Below are 23,970 nucleotides of genomic sequence, written 5' to 3' on the forward strand. Positions count from 1 at the left end.
TGCACCCCATCCTACCAATTCAGCTTTCCGTTCTTTTGGGGGACGCTTCACCAGTATTAATCTAACCACATTCCTATGGAAAGCCAGGGATTTCTTTAGTTTACACAGAGCTATGTCGTGGCTCATGGTGATTTCATTCCATTTGCTGTGGAGCTTGTACGCCTCGACGCGATGAAAAGTTCCTTCATACTTATCCACGTTCCCAAAGGAAAACGTTATCTCGTAAAATTTATTAAGCGTAAAACAGTTCGCGGCAGTTATCACTATATCTTGGTTTAATACAGATGATCCACACCCAAAGGATTCGTCGAAGCCTGCAAACGACAGAAATCCCGCCCAAGGATAAAATGATAAATTTTTAACATAATCACCCCCGACTATGAACCCTTCGTGTTTCCCCATTACATATTTAAAAATATTTATTAAAACGAAAACTCTGACGGTCATTGTTACTTCAAGTAATCTAGATTTCGGTCGCGTATCAACTAACCAAGAGTTGAAAACCAATTAGTCTGCTGAATTGACGATTGTGTACGTATACCTCGTTATGAAACTGTAATTACGTGGTTATCTTATCACACTCATGCGAATTCGCAATTCACTCCGCGGTGTATGAGCGTGACAGCACTATGCGTGTATATTCATATTCTTTATTTGTATTGATCATACCGCCACCGGAGCGAATCCGCATCCAATGCATGCCAATGCGAAGACCGCTGTATATTAATCGATTTTTGATTTTTACGATATTTAAGCACTTAGTTTAACAGTTTTGAATGATTCACGGTTAGTTTAACTAGACTTATATGGACCGGGATATACTTAGTTTAAGTTTAGGTTTATTATATAAATAAGTTTTATATACATACATACTTTATTTAAGTTACTCTATGTACTCGTATATTTTGTAGCTGTCTCGGCTTTGGCGTCAAGACCAGGGATGTTGCGAACATCCGCATCCGCATCCGCAACCGCAGAACATCCGCATTATTTTCAACATCCGCATCTGCATCCGCATCCGCATAAAATCGATGCGGAGCTTATGCGGATGCGGATGTCGAACAAGTCGGTACAGGAACGTCTTAGCGACGGCGTAAGTGCTAGGTAATTTCGTCACTACCTATAACGAAATCGTCTAGATCCAGAAAAGTCGGCGAAGTTACTGTTTATTAAATATAACGCACCTATATTCTTGCTCAAATACTAAACGTTTGGTTTTTTTTTAATAAAAAAAATGCTAAAAATGTAATATTTGACGTTTTCTAAGTACCTAATCTTGACATCCGCATCCGCATCCGCATCCGCGGATGTGAGCCTTTAAAAATCCGCATCCGCGGATGTCAAAAAATCTGCATCCGCAACATCCCTGGTCAAGACCCTCGGCCTCGGGCAAGGGCACGTAGTAAGGCCACGCCACAGGTGACACTCGCGGGCGGCTTTCTCGCGCAAAGACAGATTTTTTACCGATTTTTAAGGTACCTAATTGCCGTTTTATCAAATACGAATTATATAGTTAATTTTCGTACCAAAATGGAATACATTAAAAAACTAATTACAGGCCAACTACGCTGGACTATGTACATTTTATTGTAAGTCTTAATGTAAATAAAATATGTACTTAAATGTCTTTTTCGTTTTGTTTATGTTTTCGACGTATTTAATTAAAGATACTACAATTGGTTTCAACTTTTTTATTTTCTCTTTATGAACAGTCTCAAATTAATTAATCATTTTAACTTGAGTAGATCTATGACTTTTGTTTCTGGTAACCAAAATGTTTTACAATGTTTAAAAACTGTTATATATGTTAAATAAATACCTACATATTGTATAAGATTTATGGTTTACGTTTCATTATTGGTGCCACGTCCGTCATAAGTGTCCTACACCTACCTATTTATTGTTTTTTTACATAAAATATGTAGAGAGCCTATTGCTGACTCTGATTCAGCTTCGATCAACACGGAAGGGATGCGGCATTCGCACTATTTCCCCTCTGCCTAGGTACATGATCAACTGATCTAGCGCGGGTAATAAAACTAGTTGCGCTCGGATTTTTAACTAGACCGAGTCCAGACGCGCGAGTGAACACAGCAGCAGAAAAAATGCCATTGGTTGGATTGATTGGATTGATTGACAGATTGGATTTTGTATGTAAGTGTGTGGGAAGTGCGACTGTGTGCACCCCCAGCGAAAAATGGCAGAATGATTTGAATGTCAAAATATCGCTTGGGCCTATCCCTTCCGACCTGTCGGAAGCCCGTGTTGATCGAAGTGATTCAGACATTAAGTATTACTTATTAGTAATTATTAGTCTGAAGTTAGGTAATTAATTCCATTGTGTTAAGAACATTAATCACTCTTTATTTAAGTTAAATACATTTAAGTGTATTTGGCGATGCCTATACCTAAACATTATATATTTATGAAATAAGTAGGTACTTACAATAATATACAATACAACTAATTGTGTAACGCAATAAAATAAATTAACTTAATACTAATTACAGGTCCTTAACTACGCTTAACTATGTATTTTACATAATAATCGTTTTGATTCGCGTACAATCCAAGTGTAGTAGTACGCGACGTCCGTATAGACCACTACGCTGCGAGAGTATTTCAAGTTTTTGAAGGAGACCAGCCCAATGATTATATTGCTGTTAACTAGGAGACCACTGCCTGAGTCTCCTCTGCGAAAAAAAGAAAATTTAAGTTCAATATGGGTAACTGGGCGTTTTTTTTTTTTGTTGTCCCCTACTCTTTTTTTTTCAAATTTGGGATTTTTTATGTTATTTCTACTCAGAATCACGAGCTCTTTCTATCCTAATAGGAGAAAAATAGTGTCCCAAAATTTCCATACATTTTTCGATCTTTCCATTTCGCGACCGCCATACAAAGTCTATGAAAAATGGTGACGTAATGGAAATAAAAACCTTAGGACACTTTTTTTCTCCTATAAAAAATCCCAAATTTGAAAAAAAAGTGTAGGGGACAAACAAAAAATAAAACCGGCCAAGTGCGAGTCAGACTCGCGCACGGAGGGTTCCGCTCCATCAACAAAAAATAGAGCAAAACAAGCAAAAAACGGGCACCCATCCAAGTACTGACCCCGCCCGACGTTGCTTAACTTCGGTCAAAAATCACGTTTGTTGTATAGGAGCCCCACTTAAATCTTTATTTTATTCTGTTTTTAGTATTTGCTGTTATAGCGGCAACAGAAATACATCATCTGTGAAAATTTCAACTGTCTAGCTATCACGGTTCGTGAGATACAGCCTGGTGACGGACGGACGGACAGCAGAGTCTTAGTAGAAACCTTTAATACCACCTCCTGTCTACCTTTAATGTAGTTTAGTAATGTAAGCCTGACCTGTAATTTATATTATCAATAAAATATGAGTATGAGTATGAGTAATAGGGTCCCGGTTTTACCCTTTGGGTACAGAACCGTAAAAAACGCCCAACTGTGGCTGGTCATATTGGCCTGTTTACCCATTGATTAATGTTTATTACGAATTCATACATATGATCTTCAATTTATTATGTAATGGGTAATCAAATCAATTATAAGTAATGTTACTGTCTGTCCTTCGGGGCCCCCTAAGGATGGGGGCCCTGGGATGGTGGCCTGTGTGCCCTTATGGTAAAGACGGTATTGAAGGCCCAGTTACGCTTATCCTGCACCCACCCACATCCATATTGACCTTAGTTCATTTCACTTTTTAGGGTTCCGTACCCAAAGGGTAAGAAACGGGACCTTATTACTAAGACTCCGCTGTCCGTCCGTCCGTCCGTCCGTCCGTCCGTCCGTCCGTCCGTCTGTCACCAGGCTGTATCTCACGAACCGCGATAGCTAGACAGTTGAAATTTTCACAGATGATGTATTTCTGTTGCCGCTATAACAACAAATACCAAAAACAGAATAAAATAAAGATTTAAGTGGGGGTCCCATACAACAAACGTGATTTTTGACCGAAGTTAAGCAACGTCGGACGGGATCAGTACTTGGATGGGTGACCGTTTTTTTGCTTGTTTTGCTCTATTTTTTGTTGATGGTGCGGAACCCTCCGTGCGCGAGTCCGACTCACACTTTTTTTTTTTTTTTTTAATTAATGGCTTATGTGTAGTGGGAAAATTTAGCCAGTATCAAGATAGTGATGGCTAAATTATAACGGGGTTTGCTTAGTACGTCCAATCACTCATTTTATTAAGGATGTCTTCAGTTTTATTGAATTGTCGACTCGCTTCGGTTCTGTCCACAAATACATAGGTACAAATGATGGTTATAATATATACTTACTTACCTAGAAGCAAAATTTCCTTTAGCTTTAAGTTCGCCTCCACAAATAGTTCCATTGGGTGCAGTTTTGACAACTTTTCTGCACGCGTTATTAGTCCAAACCTTCTGTTTTGAATGTTTAAGCTGAACTGATTCTAAGTAGTCAATTTCCTAAAAAAATGTACGTTTTACAAACTAACTATGAATATACAGTATATATAATATCTTTTGTCATGACAGGAGATAATCTGTTTCATATTATTTTGAGTTTTGAGTAAAATAGTGAGCTAGTGTCTAATACATATAGGATATAATAGGTTAATATCAATAAATAATAATTGACGTCGGTCGTACCTACGGCGCGATTCGGGAAATAGATTCACTAGATATGAAATAGTAAAGATATGTGACGTTCTACGGCAAAAGGTACCTTGTGGCGGCTGGCGCTTACGCTATTATTAACGCCGCTCCAATATTCAGCCAGGGGCAATGGTACCTTTTGCCGTAGAACGTCACATATCTTTACTATTTCATATCTAGTGAATCTCTAAACCATTTCCCGAATCGCGCCGTTAGGTGCTTACTTCATATGCGCCCCAACCAGTCAAGACAGCTGTCTGTGTTCTCGGTGGCTGCCTCAGCAGTAACACCCTCTTTACTGTCTCCCCCAGTGACAGTGGTCTCTCCAGTAGACACAAAGCTATGTCGTTCATGGGTTGTTTCCATTTTTCATGCTGCTTGAATTTGACTACAAGATACGGTTCTCCTTGCTCAACTATAAATAAATAATATCGTAAAATGGCCCTAGTTATTCTGTAAAATGGTTTAATGTTCCATATATACAAATATTATATTTCTATGTTATTACTGAAAATATACCAATACCAATGCTCGTACCAATTAGTGTTTCGAAACTTGTGTACGAAAATATCATTTCATATTTACCAGTCGCTTTTCGGTGAAGGAAAACATCGTGAGGAAACCGGACTAATCCCAATAAGGGCCTAGTTTCCCCTCTGGGTTGAAAGGTCAGATGGCAGTCGCTTTCGTAAAAACTAGTGCGTACGCCAATTCCTGGGATTAGTTGCGAAGCGGACCCCAGGCTCCCATGAGCCGTGGCAAAATAAGTACCAGGACAACGCAAGGAAGATGATTACTGAAAATATTCAGAGAGTAAATTGCTGCGTTGGTCAAAATCTAAATTCTCTTTTTTGAGCGAGCCTAGTAATATAGTGACGATGAGTAACTTTGCGTCACTAATTTAGTTAATACATACCATATAAGTCAATGATAAGTCAATGTCATGATTTACAAGGAGCAAAGATACTACAATGGGAATTTTAAATCCATATAGGTACCTATATTATAATAAAATATTTCATAACGTTGATTTTGTGATGAAATATATTAGATAACATATTCTTCTTAATATCAATTCATCTGAATACGAATAATTTATAAAATATTAATGATTTCCATAAATTGGAGCACATATTGAAGCAAAGTTTCATGTTATGGCAAATAAATTTTGTTTATTTCGAACATCAGTCATAATTAAGTACCTACAATAAATAAATTAAATTTAAATACCTATCACGTTACCCACAAAAGCTATTACTTCCTCAGTATCATCCAAACAGTGCGCGGCAGTTATTAAAATCACTTGGTTTAATATAGATGACCCACATAAAATATAATCGGTGTTCAATAACTGTATCGCCAAAGAAGCGACATGGGGGTATTCTGTTATAGATTCAACATAATCACCACCAACTATAAAACCTTCGAGTCCCCCTATTACAGATTTGAAAGTATATAGTAGAACGAAAACGCCTATTGCCAATAATGCCATTATTACTTTAAGTAGTTACAGTAGTTTTCCAATTCGCTTTAATTAAGCAAGCAATCGTGGTTTGTCACAGATCATAGCCTATAGCGGCGATTATGGTTAAATTAAAAATCAGCCCATTTAAAATTAGTGCCAAGGGATTGTGCCTACATTATACATTGAATTGAATATAGAACTGTTAGTTACTGGCCACTACATAGTAGGTAATTGGCCTTTCCTAAAAAATAAGTCTTATATTGTTAACAATATAAGACTTTTTTCGCTTGTTTAATTCTTAACTCTTAAGAGTGGCCAATAACTATAGCAGTCACCCACCCTACTTATTTTCGCTTGTTTAATTCTTAACTCTTAAGAGTGGCCAATAACTATAGCAGTCACCCACAGACACCCACAGTACTTAATTGGTATTTTAATTTTATTTTACGACTCTTATCTTTTTATTTTCATCTTATCTTGAAAAATGTGGTAAACCAAAGATTTTTAATGCGTTAAATTCCCCGTATAGTACGTATGACAAAGTTTCGCCCTGGCCGTTTCGCATCTGTCCGTATGTTTAACAGCATTGCTGCTAAGGAAACTATAATAAACTAGCGCGGAATTTTATTTTTCAATTCTTAAGTGAGGGTGTTGTTTATTATACTACAGGGCCGAGGATCAGACGATAAACATGACATGATTGATGACAATAAAAAAAACTGTAGACATTCCATTTTTTTATTTCTTGTATTCAATGAAAAGAGCATGCTAATCGTTCCGATGTGCTTAAGATCCAATCGTAGTAGTATGGTACATCTGTGCAAATCACCAGACTGCGTGACACGCTGACGTCTTTGTACGAGACCAGCCCAACGATTATTTTATTGTCAATTAGAAGCCCGCTGCCCGAGTCCCCTCTGTAGAAGAAAATACGTTTTTTAAGGAAAACTGCCATCAAACTGTCTTGCAGTTTGCAGTGTACATTTTAATGTAACTCTTATGTTTTGTGTCATATGAAATAAATGATTAGTACCTACCCAATACTGCGTTTATGTCTTCATTTTTATAATAACAGCCACCCCATACTAGCTTCTCCCTCGGGAGAAGTTAGTGTGGGGTGCCGCCAACGCGCGGCGTCTAGTCAACTCTATGGCTGCTGCTCGACGCAACGTTAACGCAACTGCGCTGCGATGCCATTTTCAATAAAAAATTAACAAAATGGCGCTAACTAGACGCCGACGCTCAAAAACCGCTAGTCCCCCACCCCAAGTAAAATATTAGCCCTGTTTTTAAATAGCTTGTACCTAACATAATAAATTACGAAAGAAAAGTGACCAAAGCCGAAAGAGCCGAGGGCTGGAATCGAACCAGCGTCCTCTGCATTCGGGCGACGGTAGCAATAATATTTTTATTACCTAATACATAGGTACAAAAAAACAGAAAACAGAGTATTGGATTCCCGTTTTCGATCTTTCTGAGTGAACTCACTCACAATACCCGAATTAAAAATATCGGTATAGGCGGAGTAGGTCACTTTCTGAGGAGGTCACTTTCGAGTTAGGTCACGTTCTGAGGACTTTTCTTTCTGAGTTTGCCTCTTTCTGAGTAGGTACCTACAGCGCTGCGCTTACAAAAACGTTAGAATCAATTTACTTGGAAGCAAAATTTTGTCTTGCACCACTTTCGCCTCCACAAATAGCTCCTTTGGGTAGCTGACGTAAGATTTTCCTGCACTGTTTATGAGTCCACAGCTTCTGTTTTGTGTGCTTAAGCTGTATTGATTCAGTAAAGGACTTTTCCTGAAAATCAAGTACCTATTTAAGATATTCGCAAACAAGTAATCAATTAAAATAAAGCTTGACGGCGTAACTTAGACTGCTAAACACAATATCCTTCTTTGCGTCACGCTGTGAAGTAAAAAAATATCGACAGAAAAAACTAAGATCTATTTCAAAATTGTAAATTCCAATTTCAATATATTTAATGGCTTAGGATGTGCTTTGTCAGTCAGTAGGTATCTATGTAACGTGACTGTTTTATGTAAGGTAATAGATATCATACAAAATAGACTGCCATCGTTGTTTACCGGGACTCTTCACTTTTATTAGGCTTTAAAGATGTGGAAAATAGGTTTAATAATTATGTGACTTACGTCGGTTGCACCCCAGCCAGCCAAGTCAGCTGTTCCCGTTATCGGTGGGTCCTTCATCAGCACCACCCTCTTCACGTTAGATCCTAATACCAGCGGTTTCTTCAGTTTACACAACGCTATGTCGTCATTATTATTTACTAAATCATTAGTAACCCACTTATCGTGTAGCCTGAAGCTTGCGATACGGTACAGCGTTCCGTTCTCCCTATTCACGTTACCCACAGAAGCTGTACCTTTTGTAATGCCATCCAGACAGTGCGCAGCAGTAAGCAAAATCAATTGATTCAATATAGACGACCCACATATAAATTGTAGTTTCGAGTCCGGGACTTCCAAATTCAAAAAAGCAACATGAGGGAATTTCTTTATAGACTGAACCACAGCACCCCCGACTATGAAACCTTCTTGTTTTCCCTTTACTAATTGAAAGATGTGTATTAATATAAAAAGTCCTACTGCCATCATTTCTTGACGTCAAGTATTGTTTCAAATTGCTTATGGATTAATCGTTAATTGTCACAGATCGTTGCCCGTAACAAGCCCGTAACAATCATTAGGTTAAATTAAAAAAAGCCTCGGAAGTGTATAGGAAACTGGTTCTTAAGTACGATATTTTTAATTATCTGTAATAGATTAAAGTAATGCGGTTCTTCTATTTGTTTTTCATGAATAAATATGTAATTTATAAATGTCTGTGGGATCCATTTTTAAACGCAAGAGCCTTTTAATATTGGTCTTTAGGACCACCTAAACCATCACCACCTCTGAATACCAATTCGGATGGCAATTGCAGCAGCCATTATGGTTGTAAAGTAACTGCTGCAGCGTTGACGTGGGCAACACCACTGTTAATTATCAGGATACTTAAAATGTTTTTCAAGAAGAGTAACAATAACACTGCCAATAACGCTGTAGCAGTAACTTTGCAACACTGATATTGCAGAAGTTGCATTCGAGTGTCACTATTAAAGCGCAAATTTTCTTTCAGTTGAGGTTGATGATGAGGGGCCTTATTCGACATGCCACTTTTGACGTCGCATGTTGAAGTTCATTTGAATCTGAACTATCGTGGGTTGTCGAATAGGTAAAAATCATTATCTGTCAGTGAATCTCATGTAAACAAATCATTTCATCGCTAGACTTGATTGTCTATTGGTATGGCCGCCATGTTTGGATTTATGACATTTAAAAGGGGATTCTATGGCATAGAGTAAACTGCATTTCTATTTTCTATAGTTTTTTGATTCCTCTACTCGACGCAAGATGGAGTTAACAGTCAAATTTTGATCTTGGCGTTATAAAAATTAACCGCAAGAACATGACATGCAGTTGCGTTGGTGTAGATCTATCATGAAAACGAATATATGACAATTATCCAGAATTAAAAAAAACTTGACAATAAACATACAGCAATACATATACCACTAAATGTCAAAAAGAAAACAGATTTATTATAATTACTAGGTAACAAATTATATATAAAGTTTAAATTTTAAACCAATCGTCGTGGTTCTTAGCAATGAACTTCTTGTAACTTGTGCGAAAAATATCATTTGATATTACACCAATTACTTTATGGTGAAGTAAAATATCATGAGTCATGAGGAAGACGGAGTAGCCAGTAGCCACAATAAGCTATATTTTTGTCCTCTGGGTTAGATGGCAGTGAAATAGGGAGAGATAGTGAAGAATGCGGCAAAATAAGCATTTATTGTGTTGTTAGTAGTTAGTAGACTAGTTTTTTTTTCTAAAAATGAAAATTGACGCAACAGCAAGCTCATAGCCCCCTATGAGCTAGTCTGTTAGGTGCAGGCTTAAGTGCTAATCCCGGGGGAAGCGGAGCGTCGGCGACTAGCTGGTGCATCTGCTTATTAACCTCTTCCCACTTTTACCTCAGGTCCTTTGATTAATAAATTAAGGTAAAATTCGTAAGAACTAATGCCTGTGTCATATTCTAAATTGGACGCTATGCCTAATTAGTTGTTATAAATAAAATAAAATAATTATTTATTTAATTAAATTTATAACAACGCAACGTGGGGTTATTCATGATGAATTTTAATGGCTTATATAAGACAGCGGTCGTATATTGCCTCAGAAATTTGGATTTTGTTAGTTTGAATGAACAGCAAACTGAAGACATTGAGATTAATTTTAAACTTATTATTTTAGGTGTTCGTAAGAAATAAGGTATTGACAGATATTGACGGAAAATCGCGAAAACCCGGCCAGGTGCGTCGGACCACGCAAAACGGAGGAGGATTCCATACTTACTTCTTCTACCATGTATCCATATGCCAAAATAGCAACAAAAAAGCCGAACAAAAATACCGTTTCTTCGCAGCACTAGATTTCAGTCCTTTTTTTAGAAAAGTAATATGTTTAGGTACATAATATATATATGTAAGTAATTTTGTTATGTGAAACTTATATGTTGTGTTACGAGACTTACGAGTAGGTAACTTTAAACTTTAACAGCCTAACAGATCCCAATAAGGCCTAGTTTACCCTCTGGGTTGGAAGGTCAGATGGCAGTTGCTTTCGGAAAAACTAGTGCCTACGCCAATCCTTGGGATTAATTGTCAAGCGAACAATAGGTTCTCATGATCCGTGGCAAAATCGAGATAACGCGAGGAAGAATAACTTTGTCACAAGAATATTTGGCCAAATATAAATCCTTATTTTAATACTCTCGTGTATTTGACCTACCTACTCGTATTGAGTCGTATTTTGCCACCTAGTAGCCTCGAATTGGTTGTTATATGTGGCTTTCCATAAATTAAGGGTCCTTATGCTTCAATAGGGACGTTTTCATGGGGTCCCGTTGTTTCCCATAAAGTTTTAAGTCATATTGTATTGTTTGTCATATTATCATTGCTCATAAAAATGAAACCGTTAACATTTCAAGATTTTAGTTAGGTTATCCTATAGATAGGTTAGGTTAGGTTAGATTTGTTTTATGGCAATCCTGAAAAGTGACGCGTTTCTGAACGAAATGAATTATGACTAACGAAAATTCGAGCAAACAATACATTATGGCTTAAAACTATTTGGGAAACAATAGAGACCCCGTTTTCATCTGAAGTTGCAATAGAAATTGAAAAAGCCACATTTTTTCAAGCTTTTACTTAGTTTCATCTGTCCCGTTGGTTGTCTGTCTGTTCCAATGTGGATCCAATCAAATCATGCAAATTAAATCCCAACAAAAACATAAATGTGAAATGAGAGCCAAGTTCAATATTGAGAATACGTGTCGTTGTTGACTCGCCGACAAAAGAATTGAGATCTATATGGGTGCCAAGTTCTGTGCTGTGTAGAAAATCCTGAAATTATAAAGGATTTGTCTTGGCTAGTTTTTAACAACAAACCAAGTTTTTGAAAAACTAACAGGAAAATATATATTACCTATATGCCTATACGTAAAAACTAGCCAAGACAAATCCTTTATAATTTCAGGATTTTCTACACAGCACAGAACTTGGCACCCATATAGATCTCAATTCTTTTGTCGGCGAGTCAACAACGACACATATTCTCAATATTGAACTTGGCTCTCATTTCACATTTATGTTTTTGTTGGGATATCATTACTTTTTGTACAGAAATTACTATAGTATTCATCATGAAAGCAGTTTGCCTAAGCTGAATCAGTGTGCTGAAAAGGAGACCCTCGCTAACGCGCGGTTAATTGTCAAAAAGTTTCAGTTTCACATTTTTTCTTTTGTATACGCCTTAGTCTACTTTCATTCCAAATATCAAGTTTCTAAGTAATCTAGAAGTGGGTTAGGTTTTTGGTCTATAAGTATTTTTTTTTCCATCGATATATCAATAATTTCCAGTTTTCAGATTTTTCCCTCTATATGCACCTAATAGTCTACCTTGATGCCAAATATCAAGTTTCTAAGTCATCTAGAAGTGGGTAAGGTTTTTGGTCTATAAGTATTAATTTTTTTTTTCCATCAAAATATCAATAATTTCCAGTTTTCACATTATTCCTTCTATATGCACCTAATAGTCTACCTTGATGCCAAATATCAAGTTTCTAAGTGATCTAGAAGTGGGTTAGGTTTTTGGTCTATAAGTATTAATTATTTTTTTTCCATCAAAATATCAATCATTTCCAATTTTCACATTTTTCCTTCTATATACACCTAATAGTCTACCTTGATGCCAAATTTCAAGTTTCTAGGTCACCTGGAAGTGGGTTAGGTTTTTGATCTATATGTCAGTCAGTCACAAAAATGCCGGTTTTTAAACGTTAATTTATCAATAACTGTTTGAGCTATGTTTATGAAATAGTGTATTTTGAACAAGCTAAGGGACTTGAATACATGTGCCAAATTTCATGTGTGTAGGTTAAGTAGGTTTCAAGTTGTGAAGGGGTCAAAAGTAGCTCGAAATGGTTCGTGTAATATTACACACGGTTGCTGCGTCGCCAGTTCCTTTTTCTTTGAACTTGGCTGGACACGCTACCGCGTGTCTAGATTTGACCCACTTCTCGGGTGTTCAATGAAGCTGAAAATTTACATAAGTACATAATATGTAATATGGGTGACAATACAATATTTTTATGGTTACCATCGAGCTGATCATGGTGATGATACAGACAACTTAATTATATTTGAAAATATTTAAAGAAAAATACAGTCAGAAATTAGAAATTTTGTTATCTAACCTCTCTATCACTCTTGCATATTCGAGCGATAAAGAGGCAAATAGCTGAGTTTCGATTTTCGCACTTCCTGATAGGCCCCTTTGTAAACAAACCGCCTTGATGTGTCTATGTCAAATTATTAATTGTCTGTGAAAACTTGTTAAAAAAAAGTTTAAAGCAAAGGCGTAGGCAAAGAGTAGTATAATATGTATATAGCTGCGGGCTCAGCACGGATCCATTTTTATCCACTATCACTAAGCCCGTCACTTTCGCACTTATAGCCTGACCAGTAATATATGATAATTGTCAAGAGGGCGCTGTTATTCTCATGTATAGGGTGACAATTCAGTGTAGTATGAAAAAATTAGTTCCAGTGAAATTCCGCAACATGGCGCACCCTCAATAGATCCTGGTTCACCTATACATACTTGTTAGAACGTGACAGGCATGGTGAAAATGCTGCAAATTATGTTAAAGGTATGAAAATCGGTACGATTGATCTTTAGAACATTTGAAACAAATTGACCCGAAGCACCAACAAATAAAAAAAAAACGAGAGGAGTTATGACGTCATCTTTTTTGTAAGGAATAAAAAAATATTGTTTAAAAACCTATCGTGTTTGGTATTAAACGAAAGGGCTTTCTGAGCCGATTCCAAACATATATCACATCATTACATTTCAGTATTTTTTTTTAATTATAATATTAATAATTTTCAAAACATACCAATTAAGTTTGGGTTTCTCCAGATACAATACGGTAAAAATTTTTTTTTGTAAAATATACCTCTAATCTTATACCTAATATCCTCATATCTAACCCTAATAAAGCAATTTTGAAATTATATACATTTAGGTTTTTTTTTATTTTTCAATTTTACATAGTGTGATCTATGAATCTCTCAATTAAATATTTAAAAAGAAAGCATAAAATTAATATATAACGGTTTTTTTCAGAAAGTCGCTTATATCTCGGAATCTATAAGTCGTAGTAAAAATTGTCTATGTAATAATTAAGAAAGAATTAACCGAAAAAACTCACCTTTAACGTCCCCCCTTTCCCGAGTTCTCCACCCCCCACTCATCAGAACTTTTTCTTACTTAAAGCTTAGATATTACCAAAGGAACATGTAATAGTATTTTATGCAACTGTTGTTTAAGAGAGGTCAAAAAAGGCGAGTGGCGTGAGTAACAATAACAACAACCGAAAATTGTTAATAAAGACGCCACTAGTATTTTTTGACTCGGTTAAATAACGTTGCATACAATACTTTTTCTACGACCAAGCACTTACTTTGAAATGCAATGAAATAATAATAAAAATGGATGATGATGATTGTTTCATGTCCTAATGTGATAGGTTGTTCAGTGCGTGGGTTTCTTAAGGGGAACGAAAATTTTATTATTTTTGCGCTACGACGCACGGTTTAGGAGATACAGCCCTATAAATATTTTTCTTCCTCTTTTTCTTTTTTTTTTCTTTTTTTGTGTTTTTTAAATCTTACTTAGGGGTCTCTTAAAGGGGAACGAAAATTTGATTATTTTTGCGCTACGACGCACGGTTTAGGAGATACAGCATTATAAAGTTTTTTTTTGTATTTTATCTCATTTTTGTGTTTTTTTTTTAAATATTAATTAGGGTTTCTTACAGAGGAATGAACATTTTAATATTTTTGCGCTACGCCGCACGGTTTAGGAGATACAACCCTATAAAAAAAAATCTTATTTTTTTTTGTTTTTCGTGTTTTCTAAATATTACTTAGGAGTTTCAAAGGGGAACGAAAATTTGATTATTTTTGTGCTACGACGCACGGTTTAGGAGATACAGCCCTATAAAGATGAAAATAATCGTACCATTAACCAAAACATGTCTATGGTTTACTCATCTGTCAGAAATGACAATTAAAATTAGGTTGGAAACAATGTATTCCATACAATATTTTTTAAGTGGTGATTACACGAAGTATCGTAAAAGTGCCAAAAAGATACTGCGTGTATGCACAAATATTTTTTTGGGGAATAGACTAAAGACTTGTGTTGATAACTATAAGTTAGGGGTTTAAAGGTGTGTGCACGACCCTTTAAATGACAAATAAAAGTACGGGAGTAGAAAAAGCAAGTTTCGATACTCTTATTTTACCCGAATGACATTATTACTCGTATTGAGTAATTCGGCAGGGCTATTATTACACTTTGTAAAATTGAAAAAAAAAACCTAAATGTAAATAATTTCAAAATTGCTTTATTAGGGTTAGATATGAGGATATTAGGGATAATTTGAGGTATATTTTACAAAAAAAATTATGGTATTGTATCTGGAGAAGCCCAAACTTGGTATGTTTTGAAAACTATTTTTATTATAATTTAAACAAAATGACTGAAATGTAACTATGTGATATATTTTTAGCATTGGCTCAGAAAGCCCTTTCGTTTAATACCATACACGATAGGTTTCTAAACATTTTTTTTTATTTCATACAAAAAAACATGACGTCATAACTCCTCTCGTTTTTTTTTATTTGTTGGCGCTTCGGGTCAAATTGTTTCAAATGTCCTAAAGATCAATCGTACCGATTTTCAGATCTTTAACACCATTTGCGGCATTTTACTGATTTTCGCGGTGTACCGCCAGCGCTAGAAGCTCGGAGGAATAATCCAATATGGAGTGGTGACACGCACTAATTTCTATGTGAAAAATTCTGCCGTTTTCGGCGCGGGGGGCGAGGAACGCACACAAATAATATAAACACTAATGCATTTTTTGCATGCGTCGCTACACACGCACACGACAAAATTATCAAACACTAGCATAAACTATATTCACACAAATACAAGAACAAACACAGACAACCCTGTCCGTGAACGAGATGATGTCAGTTTTAAGTAAACGTAAAAGTGCGAGGGACTTGTCGATAATATTGTCGATATTTTATTGACTGAATTTTAACTGTCTGCTTTAGTCAATTATAACCATCAAAAACATTACATGTGAAAACCGGCCAAGTGCGAGTCGGACTCGCGCACGGAGGGTTCCGCACCATCAACAAAAAATAGAGCAAAATAAGCAAAAAAACGGTCACCCATCCAAGTACTGACCCCGCCCGACGTTGCTTAACTTTGGTCAAAAATCACGTTTGTTGTATGGGAGCCCCACTTAAATCTTTATTTTATTCTGCTTTTAGTATTTGTTGTTATAGCGGCAACAGAAATACATCATCTGTGAAAATTTCAACTGTCTAGCTATCACGGTTCGTGAGATACAGCCTGGTGACAGACGGACGGACGGACGGACGGACAGCGGAGTCTTAGTAATAGGGTCCCGTTTTTACCCTTTTGGTACGGAACCCTAAAAAGGTGCAAGTCTCGCAAGTCGCAACGCTTCTACTACAAAAAAGTTTTGAGATGTAATGCTCCACCAAGAACCTGCTCCACTGAAACCAAGTCGGTTATCATCGTAGTGTACCTTTACTTTACCTACTATTTGTAGGAACTGCAACAGTAACTTTGTAATAGCATATATTTATATGGAATTACAAACTTACTTATGCAGTTCTTAGAACTTTAAAACGTGACTGATATTGCAATATTTTTAGGTTTTCGATGGCTTGGTAAGCTGAAAACTACTTATGTTTAAAATTTATTGCATCTTTTGGAAATCTAAAAAAATAAATCAAAATAACAATATATTTATAATGTTCATATAGATTTTATCGATATTGGTTTTTATGGTGTCCCATCGCTAACTATGGTAGAGTGATACCAGAGTAATAAATTAAAAGTTCCTATTTATGGAAAATGACGGCAGTAAATACCTTAAAATAAATAAAATACAATACAAATATTGGACATGTAAAATAAAAAATATACGATAGAAACTAAGAGAAAAATGAATTTTCAAACAGTAGTAGGGTAGGTGTGTTAGTTTTCGTCCACTTGAAGAAATTGAATATAAATCTACATTGCTGCAAAAATTTGGACTTAAAGCAATCCTTAATGTCGAGACAATATACGAGTATCTATCTACATAAGAAATGTATTTGGCAAAATACAGAATATGAATATGTTATTTGCTGATTAGCAAATAACATATTTGATATTTAATTTGCTATTTTTTATTTATTTTGTCATGTGGACGAAAACTAGACACTAGAGCATGGACGGAAACTAGCACAATGACCAGATCGGTAATATCACGTTACTTATGATTTATACTATTTATTTCTTTGAATGGATTATGTTGATATAAAAATAAGGTGTTATAGAAAAATAATGTGTTATATAAATTATATAATAACAAGCAACGCAAATTAGAAGTTAGGTATACCTAATGAATATTTAGAAAGTCTTCTTTAAATATTACCCTAAATTAGATCTAGTACCATGAAGTGGTATCACTTTCAGACTGACAATGTTTTTTAGTTTTTTGCTAAATTAGTGCACTATTTGATAATATTTACATGTAATAGTACTTACATATGAAAAGAAACGTGTTCTTTAAGTACGCTAGATGTGTCCGATCGGTTTTTACAGGAGAAAACGCTACAATTCGGCATTTTCTGCTCCTAACATTCCGCTTAGACTGACGTTTGCTGAATGGCGTATGACGTATGGCAACTAGTTTTATATAACCTCCTTGACCGGCGGCCGCCGACTTTTGGCAGAGGGGAACGCCTGTTAATGGCGGTTCCTGTTGGTTTATTATTCCGAGGCTAGAAGTGGGCAGCAAAGAGTAGTATAATATATAGGACAGTCGGCAGTCAACGTTTGTTCCTAATAAATATAACATTGATGAATCAAGGCGGTTTGTTTAAAGAGGGCCTGCCGCGAAACCAATTTCGTTATCTGCCACCATTAAATTTCGCTCGTATATGCAAGAGTGATAGAGAGGCAGATAACGAAATTTCCCCCCACCCCCCTTTGGATGGTTCTTGTTTGAGTTATAATGTCACTGTATTGAGGACTCAACCTTTCCATTTTTAAAGTGTTTTTATATCGACATGACACTGGCTACTGTAGTAAATGCCAAAAAAGAAAAAAAAACGCTGTCATAGTAACGAAAATAATAAACACGTCAATCGAAATAAACAACGTAATATCCAAGAAAAATTTGCAAAATAGTATATGATAAATATGTAAAACATCATTAATTATCGAATTAAGATTACATACAACTTTGTGTAAAAAAAATTGAGGCAATTATACAGCCCGATTATCCGGGTTACATCTTGAAAAAGATGATTATCTTGGAAAGAAGAGTAAATATACATAGGTGAACATAATGGTGAACAAAGGTATAGTAAAATAGGTAGGGACATAATTCAGGGTTTGCTTGTCTGGTCCACGCATGCTGTACCTATCACGACCACGGCACGGCCGTCTCCTGCTAACTTTTCGCTATAATAGTAAAATCATAGGTCTAATACCTATGATTTTAATATTATAGCGAACAATATTTCATGTTCATGATCTCGAATTTAAGACTTTAGCTTAGATTTATGGCGTGCGGCCTAGCGCGCGTTGCCTCTATGAGGAGCTGTCAAAGCGCTTTATATCTGTATGCTTTTGATGATGCGGATCAGCATTCTTATCCAGCGGGGCAAGCGGCCAGCCTGCAGAAGGGCACCCTACCGCACTTGGTAGGTCACTACACTCACTACCAGGATTTAGGGCTAATAATTTATTTATAAGTTTTTAATACCTTTAAACAGGGATCGGATACCGGTATTTTTTGTATGGGAACGGAAACGGTATTTTTTCGTTCTTTGCTAATTACTTCATTTCTAATTAGGCAATCTAATAATACGAAGTCGTAACCTAAAAACACAACTGAGTCCTACATTTTGAGTATAAAATAATTCGAAAAATATGGTTACTTCTAAGTTTTTGCAAAAAACCGGTTCCGATCCCTGCCTTTAAACGAGCAATTCTTGTATATTTATTTATTTATTTATATGTATATATATTTCGGGGATCTCGGGAACGGCTCTAAACGGCTTTAGATGAAATTTGCTATATGGAGGTTTACGGGGGCGCAAAATCGATCTAGCTAGGTTTTATCTCTGGGAAAACGCGCATTTTTGGGTTATTATATGTTTCCCGAGCAAAACTCGGTCTCCCAGACATTAAGTTTTTAATTTAAGTGTTTTTATCATGTTTCATATTTAAACTTACAGATGTGAATCACCAGCAGAGTTTTTGGAGAGGTGTGGTTTTCTTATTTCCTGTTACCAACCTGAAACACCATACCTACTTAAATATCAGAAAATAATAAAGTGAAGAAAATTAAATAAAGTTGAATGCTTAAAAACTTTAATGTTTTATTAAAATTAAACGAAAAAAAATGTGTAAACTGAAATAGATCTAATTTTTTATTTGTAGTTGAATAACATATATATATTTAATCTCCTTTAATTAAAAATCATCTCTGAGTAGATACATATTAAACAATAGGTACTTTTAGGTCTTGGTAGTAATGTTAGGTCTTATGACCTACTGTATTTGACTATATTACTTACCAAGACCGGAGCCTGACCTGTCAGTCACCAACTATTTTGATGCTCTTTGTAGGTAGCATCAAAATAGTTGGTGACTGACAAAGTTACCAAGTTACTAAGGTAGTAGGTACCTATATAGTAGGTAGCAGTAGCGCAATATTTAGTCAAAATATTTTGACTAATTTAGATTATTTTTATGCCAAAAAAGTAATACAAGCTATTCATGTTCCACTTAGTAATAAAATACGGACTTTTCTGAATATGTGGTTTACGAAATGTGTTAAGGTACAACTTGTGGTTTATTAACGTGGTTTAGAAATAGGCAGCTTGAGTTGAGAGAGGTGATGAGTAAATTGTTTCCTTTTTTTTCAATTTTGAGCGTTTATAGGAGAATGTGTGGAGCAAGCATTATTTGACGTGTAGGTGTGGGTTCAACAAAAAGATCGCTTGTCAATAAGGCATTCTTGCTGTTAAAATTCAGTTATTAATAGCCTTTATCGACCATCAGCAATGTAGTCCCTTTTTGATTGATGGAAATTGTCACGTAAGTTCCACTACTCGCCGCCGCATCGCCTACAGCGCATTCGTTGGTCTATCGCTCACAAGATGTCATTAATTCATGTAAACTTACGTACTGAAAAAAAAAAGTTTTACTCTTTGCTATAAATTACCCTTTCGCACGTCAAAAACTCCAAGATGGTGCCGAAGGTCATAGAGAACCAAGTCTACCTTTGGAATCATTACTTGTCAAAATTTGACATTAGCAATCCACAGTTAGGTGACAACCAAACCAAACCATTATAAACCTTAAAGTAATAATAAAACAAAGTTGTTTTTTGTTAAATTATTGTTTGTACCAAATGAACTTCAGCACTTGATGAACTTCAAATGAACTTCAGCAGTTGAATTTCAAATGACGCGAAATCTGACAGTTGCACATGTCGAATAGGGGCCGAGATGGTGTTGATGACAAATGTCAGTTAAACTACATAATACCATTATAATTTTATTTTATTTGTCACGAGCATCTCAGGAGTTTCGCTGTGCGTTTGACCCAGTCGTAGAAGTATGGTACGTCCGTGTAGATCACCAAACTTCGTGAGACGGAGGGGTCCTTGAAGGAGACTAGCCCGACGATTATTTTGTTGTCTACTAGGAGCCCGCTACCTGAGTCTCCCCTGTAGGAGAAAAAAAGAGAAATTACTGTGGTAAAAACCTGTATGTTTTTAAGCACACTCCCAAGATATTGTGTATACCGTGAAAATCATGTCTACTAAGTTTTAAATGGATTTTTCAGTCAAAACAAGCTGAAGACGGCGTTCGATTCCAGCCTCCACCACCGAGTTTTGAATTTCCATTTTGATCACTCTATAAGATAGTCTAAGTCCACTTATTTACTCTCTGGTTATTCTGGACCTGCCATGATTATAGTATTACATCACTCCGGTAGGTATTTAAATTTGGACAATAAAATACAAACATGGAAATGCTGTGAATGTGCACCGCTAGTTGAACCTAGGACCTGGGACGTTTCTCTGCATCAAAATCGTTAAAAACAATGTAGATTTACTTTGAAGCATAATTTCCTCTTGCACGAGCTTCGCCCCCACAGATAGTTCCTTTGGGTGCACGGCTAAAGACTTTTCTGCACTGTTTATGATTCCACAGCTTCTGTCTTGTGTGTTTCAGCTGAATAGTTTCTGTATAATCATTTTCCTAAAGAATAAATTAAATTAAATAAAAATTGCAGGTCCTTAATAAATGTATTTTTGTTCTATTTTCTAACTCCTAAGTTTATTTAATATGCTATTATGCTATTATTATGGCGCGGACAATATAATGATGGGTATCAATTGTGATGAAAATAAATCTTAAAATAGAATACCTAAATTCTAGACATAAGTAATAGCCATGGACATCATTTATTGGTAATAAGGTATTACAGCCTAGGGGCCTGCCTAGGGTAGCCTGGTAGGGGTTCTATTCTTTATAATATGAATATCAATAAGTATAAATGCGTGCTTACTTCGGTAGCGCCCCATCCAGCCAAGTCCGCTACCCTCGATTTCGGTGGGTGCTTCACCATCACCACTCTCTTCACCGTATGTCCTAACAAAACCGGTTTCTTCAGCCTACACAAAGCTATGTCATGGTTTACTCTAATTGTATCCCAATTTTCGTGTTGCTTGAAACTCGCCACACGGTGGAGCTTTCCAATCTCCCTATTTACGTTACCCACAGAAGCTATAGCTTTTGCAGTGTCATCCAAACAGTGAGCGGCGGTTATCAAAATCCATTGGTTCAGTATAGATGACCCACATATATATTCATCGGCAGAATCCGCTCTGTACGTAGTCAAAAAAGCAACATGAGGGAATTTTGTTATAGCGTGAACATAATTACCCCCGACTATGAAACCTTCCTGTGTCCCTAATACTAGTTTAAAGGTATATACAAGAACAAAAAGACCTACTGGCGTCATTTCATGACTTTAAGTGGTTTTCAAATTTGCTAATGCTTATCGATTTTTCGATGTTGGTCACGGATTATTGCTTATAGCGATCATAAATTTAAATTAAAAATTTGAAGCAAAATATTTGTGTGTGCAATGTAAGTTAAAATCAATGTAATATACCTATGCCATAAAACTACTTTTTTACCTTTAAAAACAATGTACGCTAATGAAGGATGTTGAAAAATCACAATAAAAAACATGTTTTTTCCTCATTCATTCCTCATAGTTATACTTATGTTCCCGTAACAAGAAATCATAGTTTCATCATATCTGTGTAGTAGGTAAGTTAAGAAAAATCCGTAGGTATATAGGTACCTACTCCAGCCTGCTTTTAAGACATTGATGTAGGTGTATATGTATTAGTTGTAATAGTCGTTATTTTTCTAGATAACTTAGGATTATCTACAAAAGTTAGCAAGAAATCAAGGAGGTCCATAACTTCTTCAGCGAGTGTCAGTTTATTTCAAGATACCTATCGAAATGTCGGCTTCTCCATTTACTCAAGGGGATCCTCTTTCCCCTTTTTGGTTATCAGACAGACATAATAATAATTTAAATTTTCCAGTAGGTAAATATGTGGATGATTTGTGTAAGGCGGAAGAATTAAAAAAAAATACTTGTTTGATGATACAAGAGTCTGAACCTAACTAGTTTTAAACATTTTGGTCAATTTAGGAACAGAACAGAAGCTAGTAAGTCAAAACCACCAAAACATTTCATATAAAATATTGCCAAGACGAGACCAAATGGCTCGCACTGTCAAAAAGTTATAACATCTCATGTAGGTAGAGCCAAGCTTAACTCTACACGCGGCTTCTGGGATTGCACAAACTCGTATTACAAGCATTTAGGACCATTTCAGAAGTTACCTAGTACTAGCAAAAAGCAGAGCTTTGTAAGGGCTCGCGGAGTTTTTCCACCTAAACGTACCGGACCGCGACTTTGATCCAGTCCGAGGCTTGTTCCATGTTCGATCGAGTGGGTAAGTAATAAGTCCGTTAAGAACGCAGAGCTAATATAAGTGAGAGCAAGAAAGAAATATACTAACCGGACCCCGGTTGCTGTCTGGTACGCCTGTCTGTTACAGCTTTTACTTTGTCCATTAAAAACGTGTCCAGACGACAAAATCAAATTGCCAATATCATCCACATATAATATACTTACAATTTCATAAGCGCTTATTATTACATCCTACACGGTCGCCCAGTACTTTTTGTAAGGAAGCCAACTGGATTTCCTACATAATGTTGAGTCAGCGAGCCAATGTCCTTAAATTTAATTTTTGCGTCCACACCACACAGTAGAGCGAAAAACTATCCCGTCTGGACACCTGGCGGTTATCACGCTGCTCCGCACATAAACACACACATACAGTCCCACTAGGTACAGCCAGGGTTCAGCATCAGCTCTATCTTGGGTACTGCTCTCCCAAGTGCTCATCATGACGAGTCGGATGTCCAAAACAGCGTGTGTCTATGTTGCACCACTTGCACCAAACCTGAGTTGCAATAAGTACAGCCAGGGTTCAGCATCAGCTTTATCTTGGGTACTACTCTCCTAAGTGCTCATCGATACGAGTCGGATGACCAAAACAGCGTGTGCCTATATATGTTGCAACAAACCGAACTAGGTACTGCCAGGGTTCAGCATCAGCTCTATCTTGGGTACTGCTCTCCCAAGTGCTCATCATGACGAGTCGGATGTCCAAAACATCGTGTGTCTCTATGTTGCATCAAACCTGAGTTCCACTAGGTACAGCCAAGGTTCAGCATCAGCTCTATAAGTGCTCATCAAGACGTGTCGATTGATTAAGACAGCGTGTGCCTGTATTGCACCAAACCTGAGTTCCACTAGGAACTGCCAGGGTTCTGGGTCATTTTGTTGAACTGCACGCCGACGTTGCAATTGGCGTGCAGTCGGCGTGTAGTTCCCATACAAGTTGCAGTCGTGTATCGGCCCTAAGTCGCTGAAGTTTGTAGGTATTATAATTATGATCTTTATTTATAATTTATAATTTTAGCAGTTCCAAGCAATAGTAACACTAAAGGC

At 36.4% G+C, this 23,970-nt stretch overlaps 3 protein-coding genes across 3 annotated transcripts; all 3 read right to left on the minus strand.

Annotated features, from left to right (window-relative positions):
* Positions 1-2,516: 2,516 nt before the first annotated feature.
* Positions 2,517-6,107, minus strand: LOC134648420 (trypsin eta-like). Its single transcript, XM_063502940.1, has 4 exons — positions 5,873-6,107; positions 4,867-5,057; positions 4,308-4,453; positions 2,517-2,693 (listed from the first exon to the last, which is right to left on the minus strand). Exons 2-4 carry the CDS (start codon positions 4,993-4,995, stop codon positions 2,525-2,527), a joined length of 444 nt encoding a protein of 147 aa, XP_063359010.1. The 5' UTR covers positions 4,996-5,057; positions 5,873-6,107; the 3' UTR covers positions 2,517-2,524.
* Positions 6,108-6,831: 724 nt separating this feature from the next.
* LOC134648419 (trypsin-like) lies at positions 6,832-8,773 on the minus strand. The gene is made up of 3 exons (XM_063502939.1): positions 8,260-8,773; positions 7,761-7,906; positions 6,832-7,024 (listed from the first exon to the last, which is right to left on the minus strand). Exons 1-3 carry the CDS (start codon positions 8,722-8,724, stop codon positions 6,859-6,861), a joined length of 777 nt encoding a protein of 258 aa, XP_063359009.1. The 5' UTR covers positions 8,725-8,773; the 3' UTR covers positions 6,832-6,858.
* Positions 8,774-20,424: 11,651 nt separating this feature from the next.
* LOC134648171 (mite allergen Der f 3-like) lies at positions 20,425-21,893 on the minus strand. Its single transcript, XM_063502651.1, has 3 exons — positions 21,433-21,893; positions 20,977-21,122; positions 20,425-20,584 (listed from the first exon to the last, which is right to left on the minus strand). Exons 1-3 carry the CDS (start codon positions 21,886-21,888, stop codon positions 20,425-20,427), a joined length of 762 nt encoding a protein of 253 aa, XP_063358721.1. The 5' UTR covers positions 21,889-21,893.
* Positions 21,894-23,970: the final 2,077 nt, after the last annotated feature.

Source organism: Cydia amplana, chromosome 5 (assembly GCF_948474715.1).
Source record: "Cydia amplana chromosome 5, ilCydAmpl1.1, whole genome shotgun sequence".
In the NCBI taxonomy this organism is placed as follows: Eukaryota; Metazoa; Arthropoda; class Insecta; order Lepidoptera; family Tortricidae; genus Cydia; species Cydia amplana.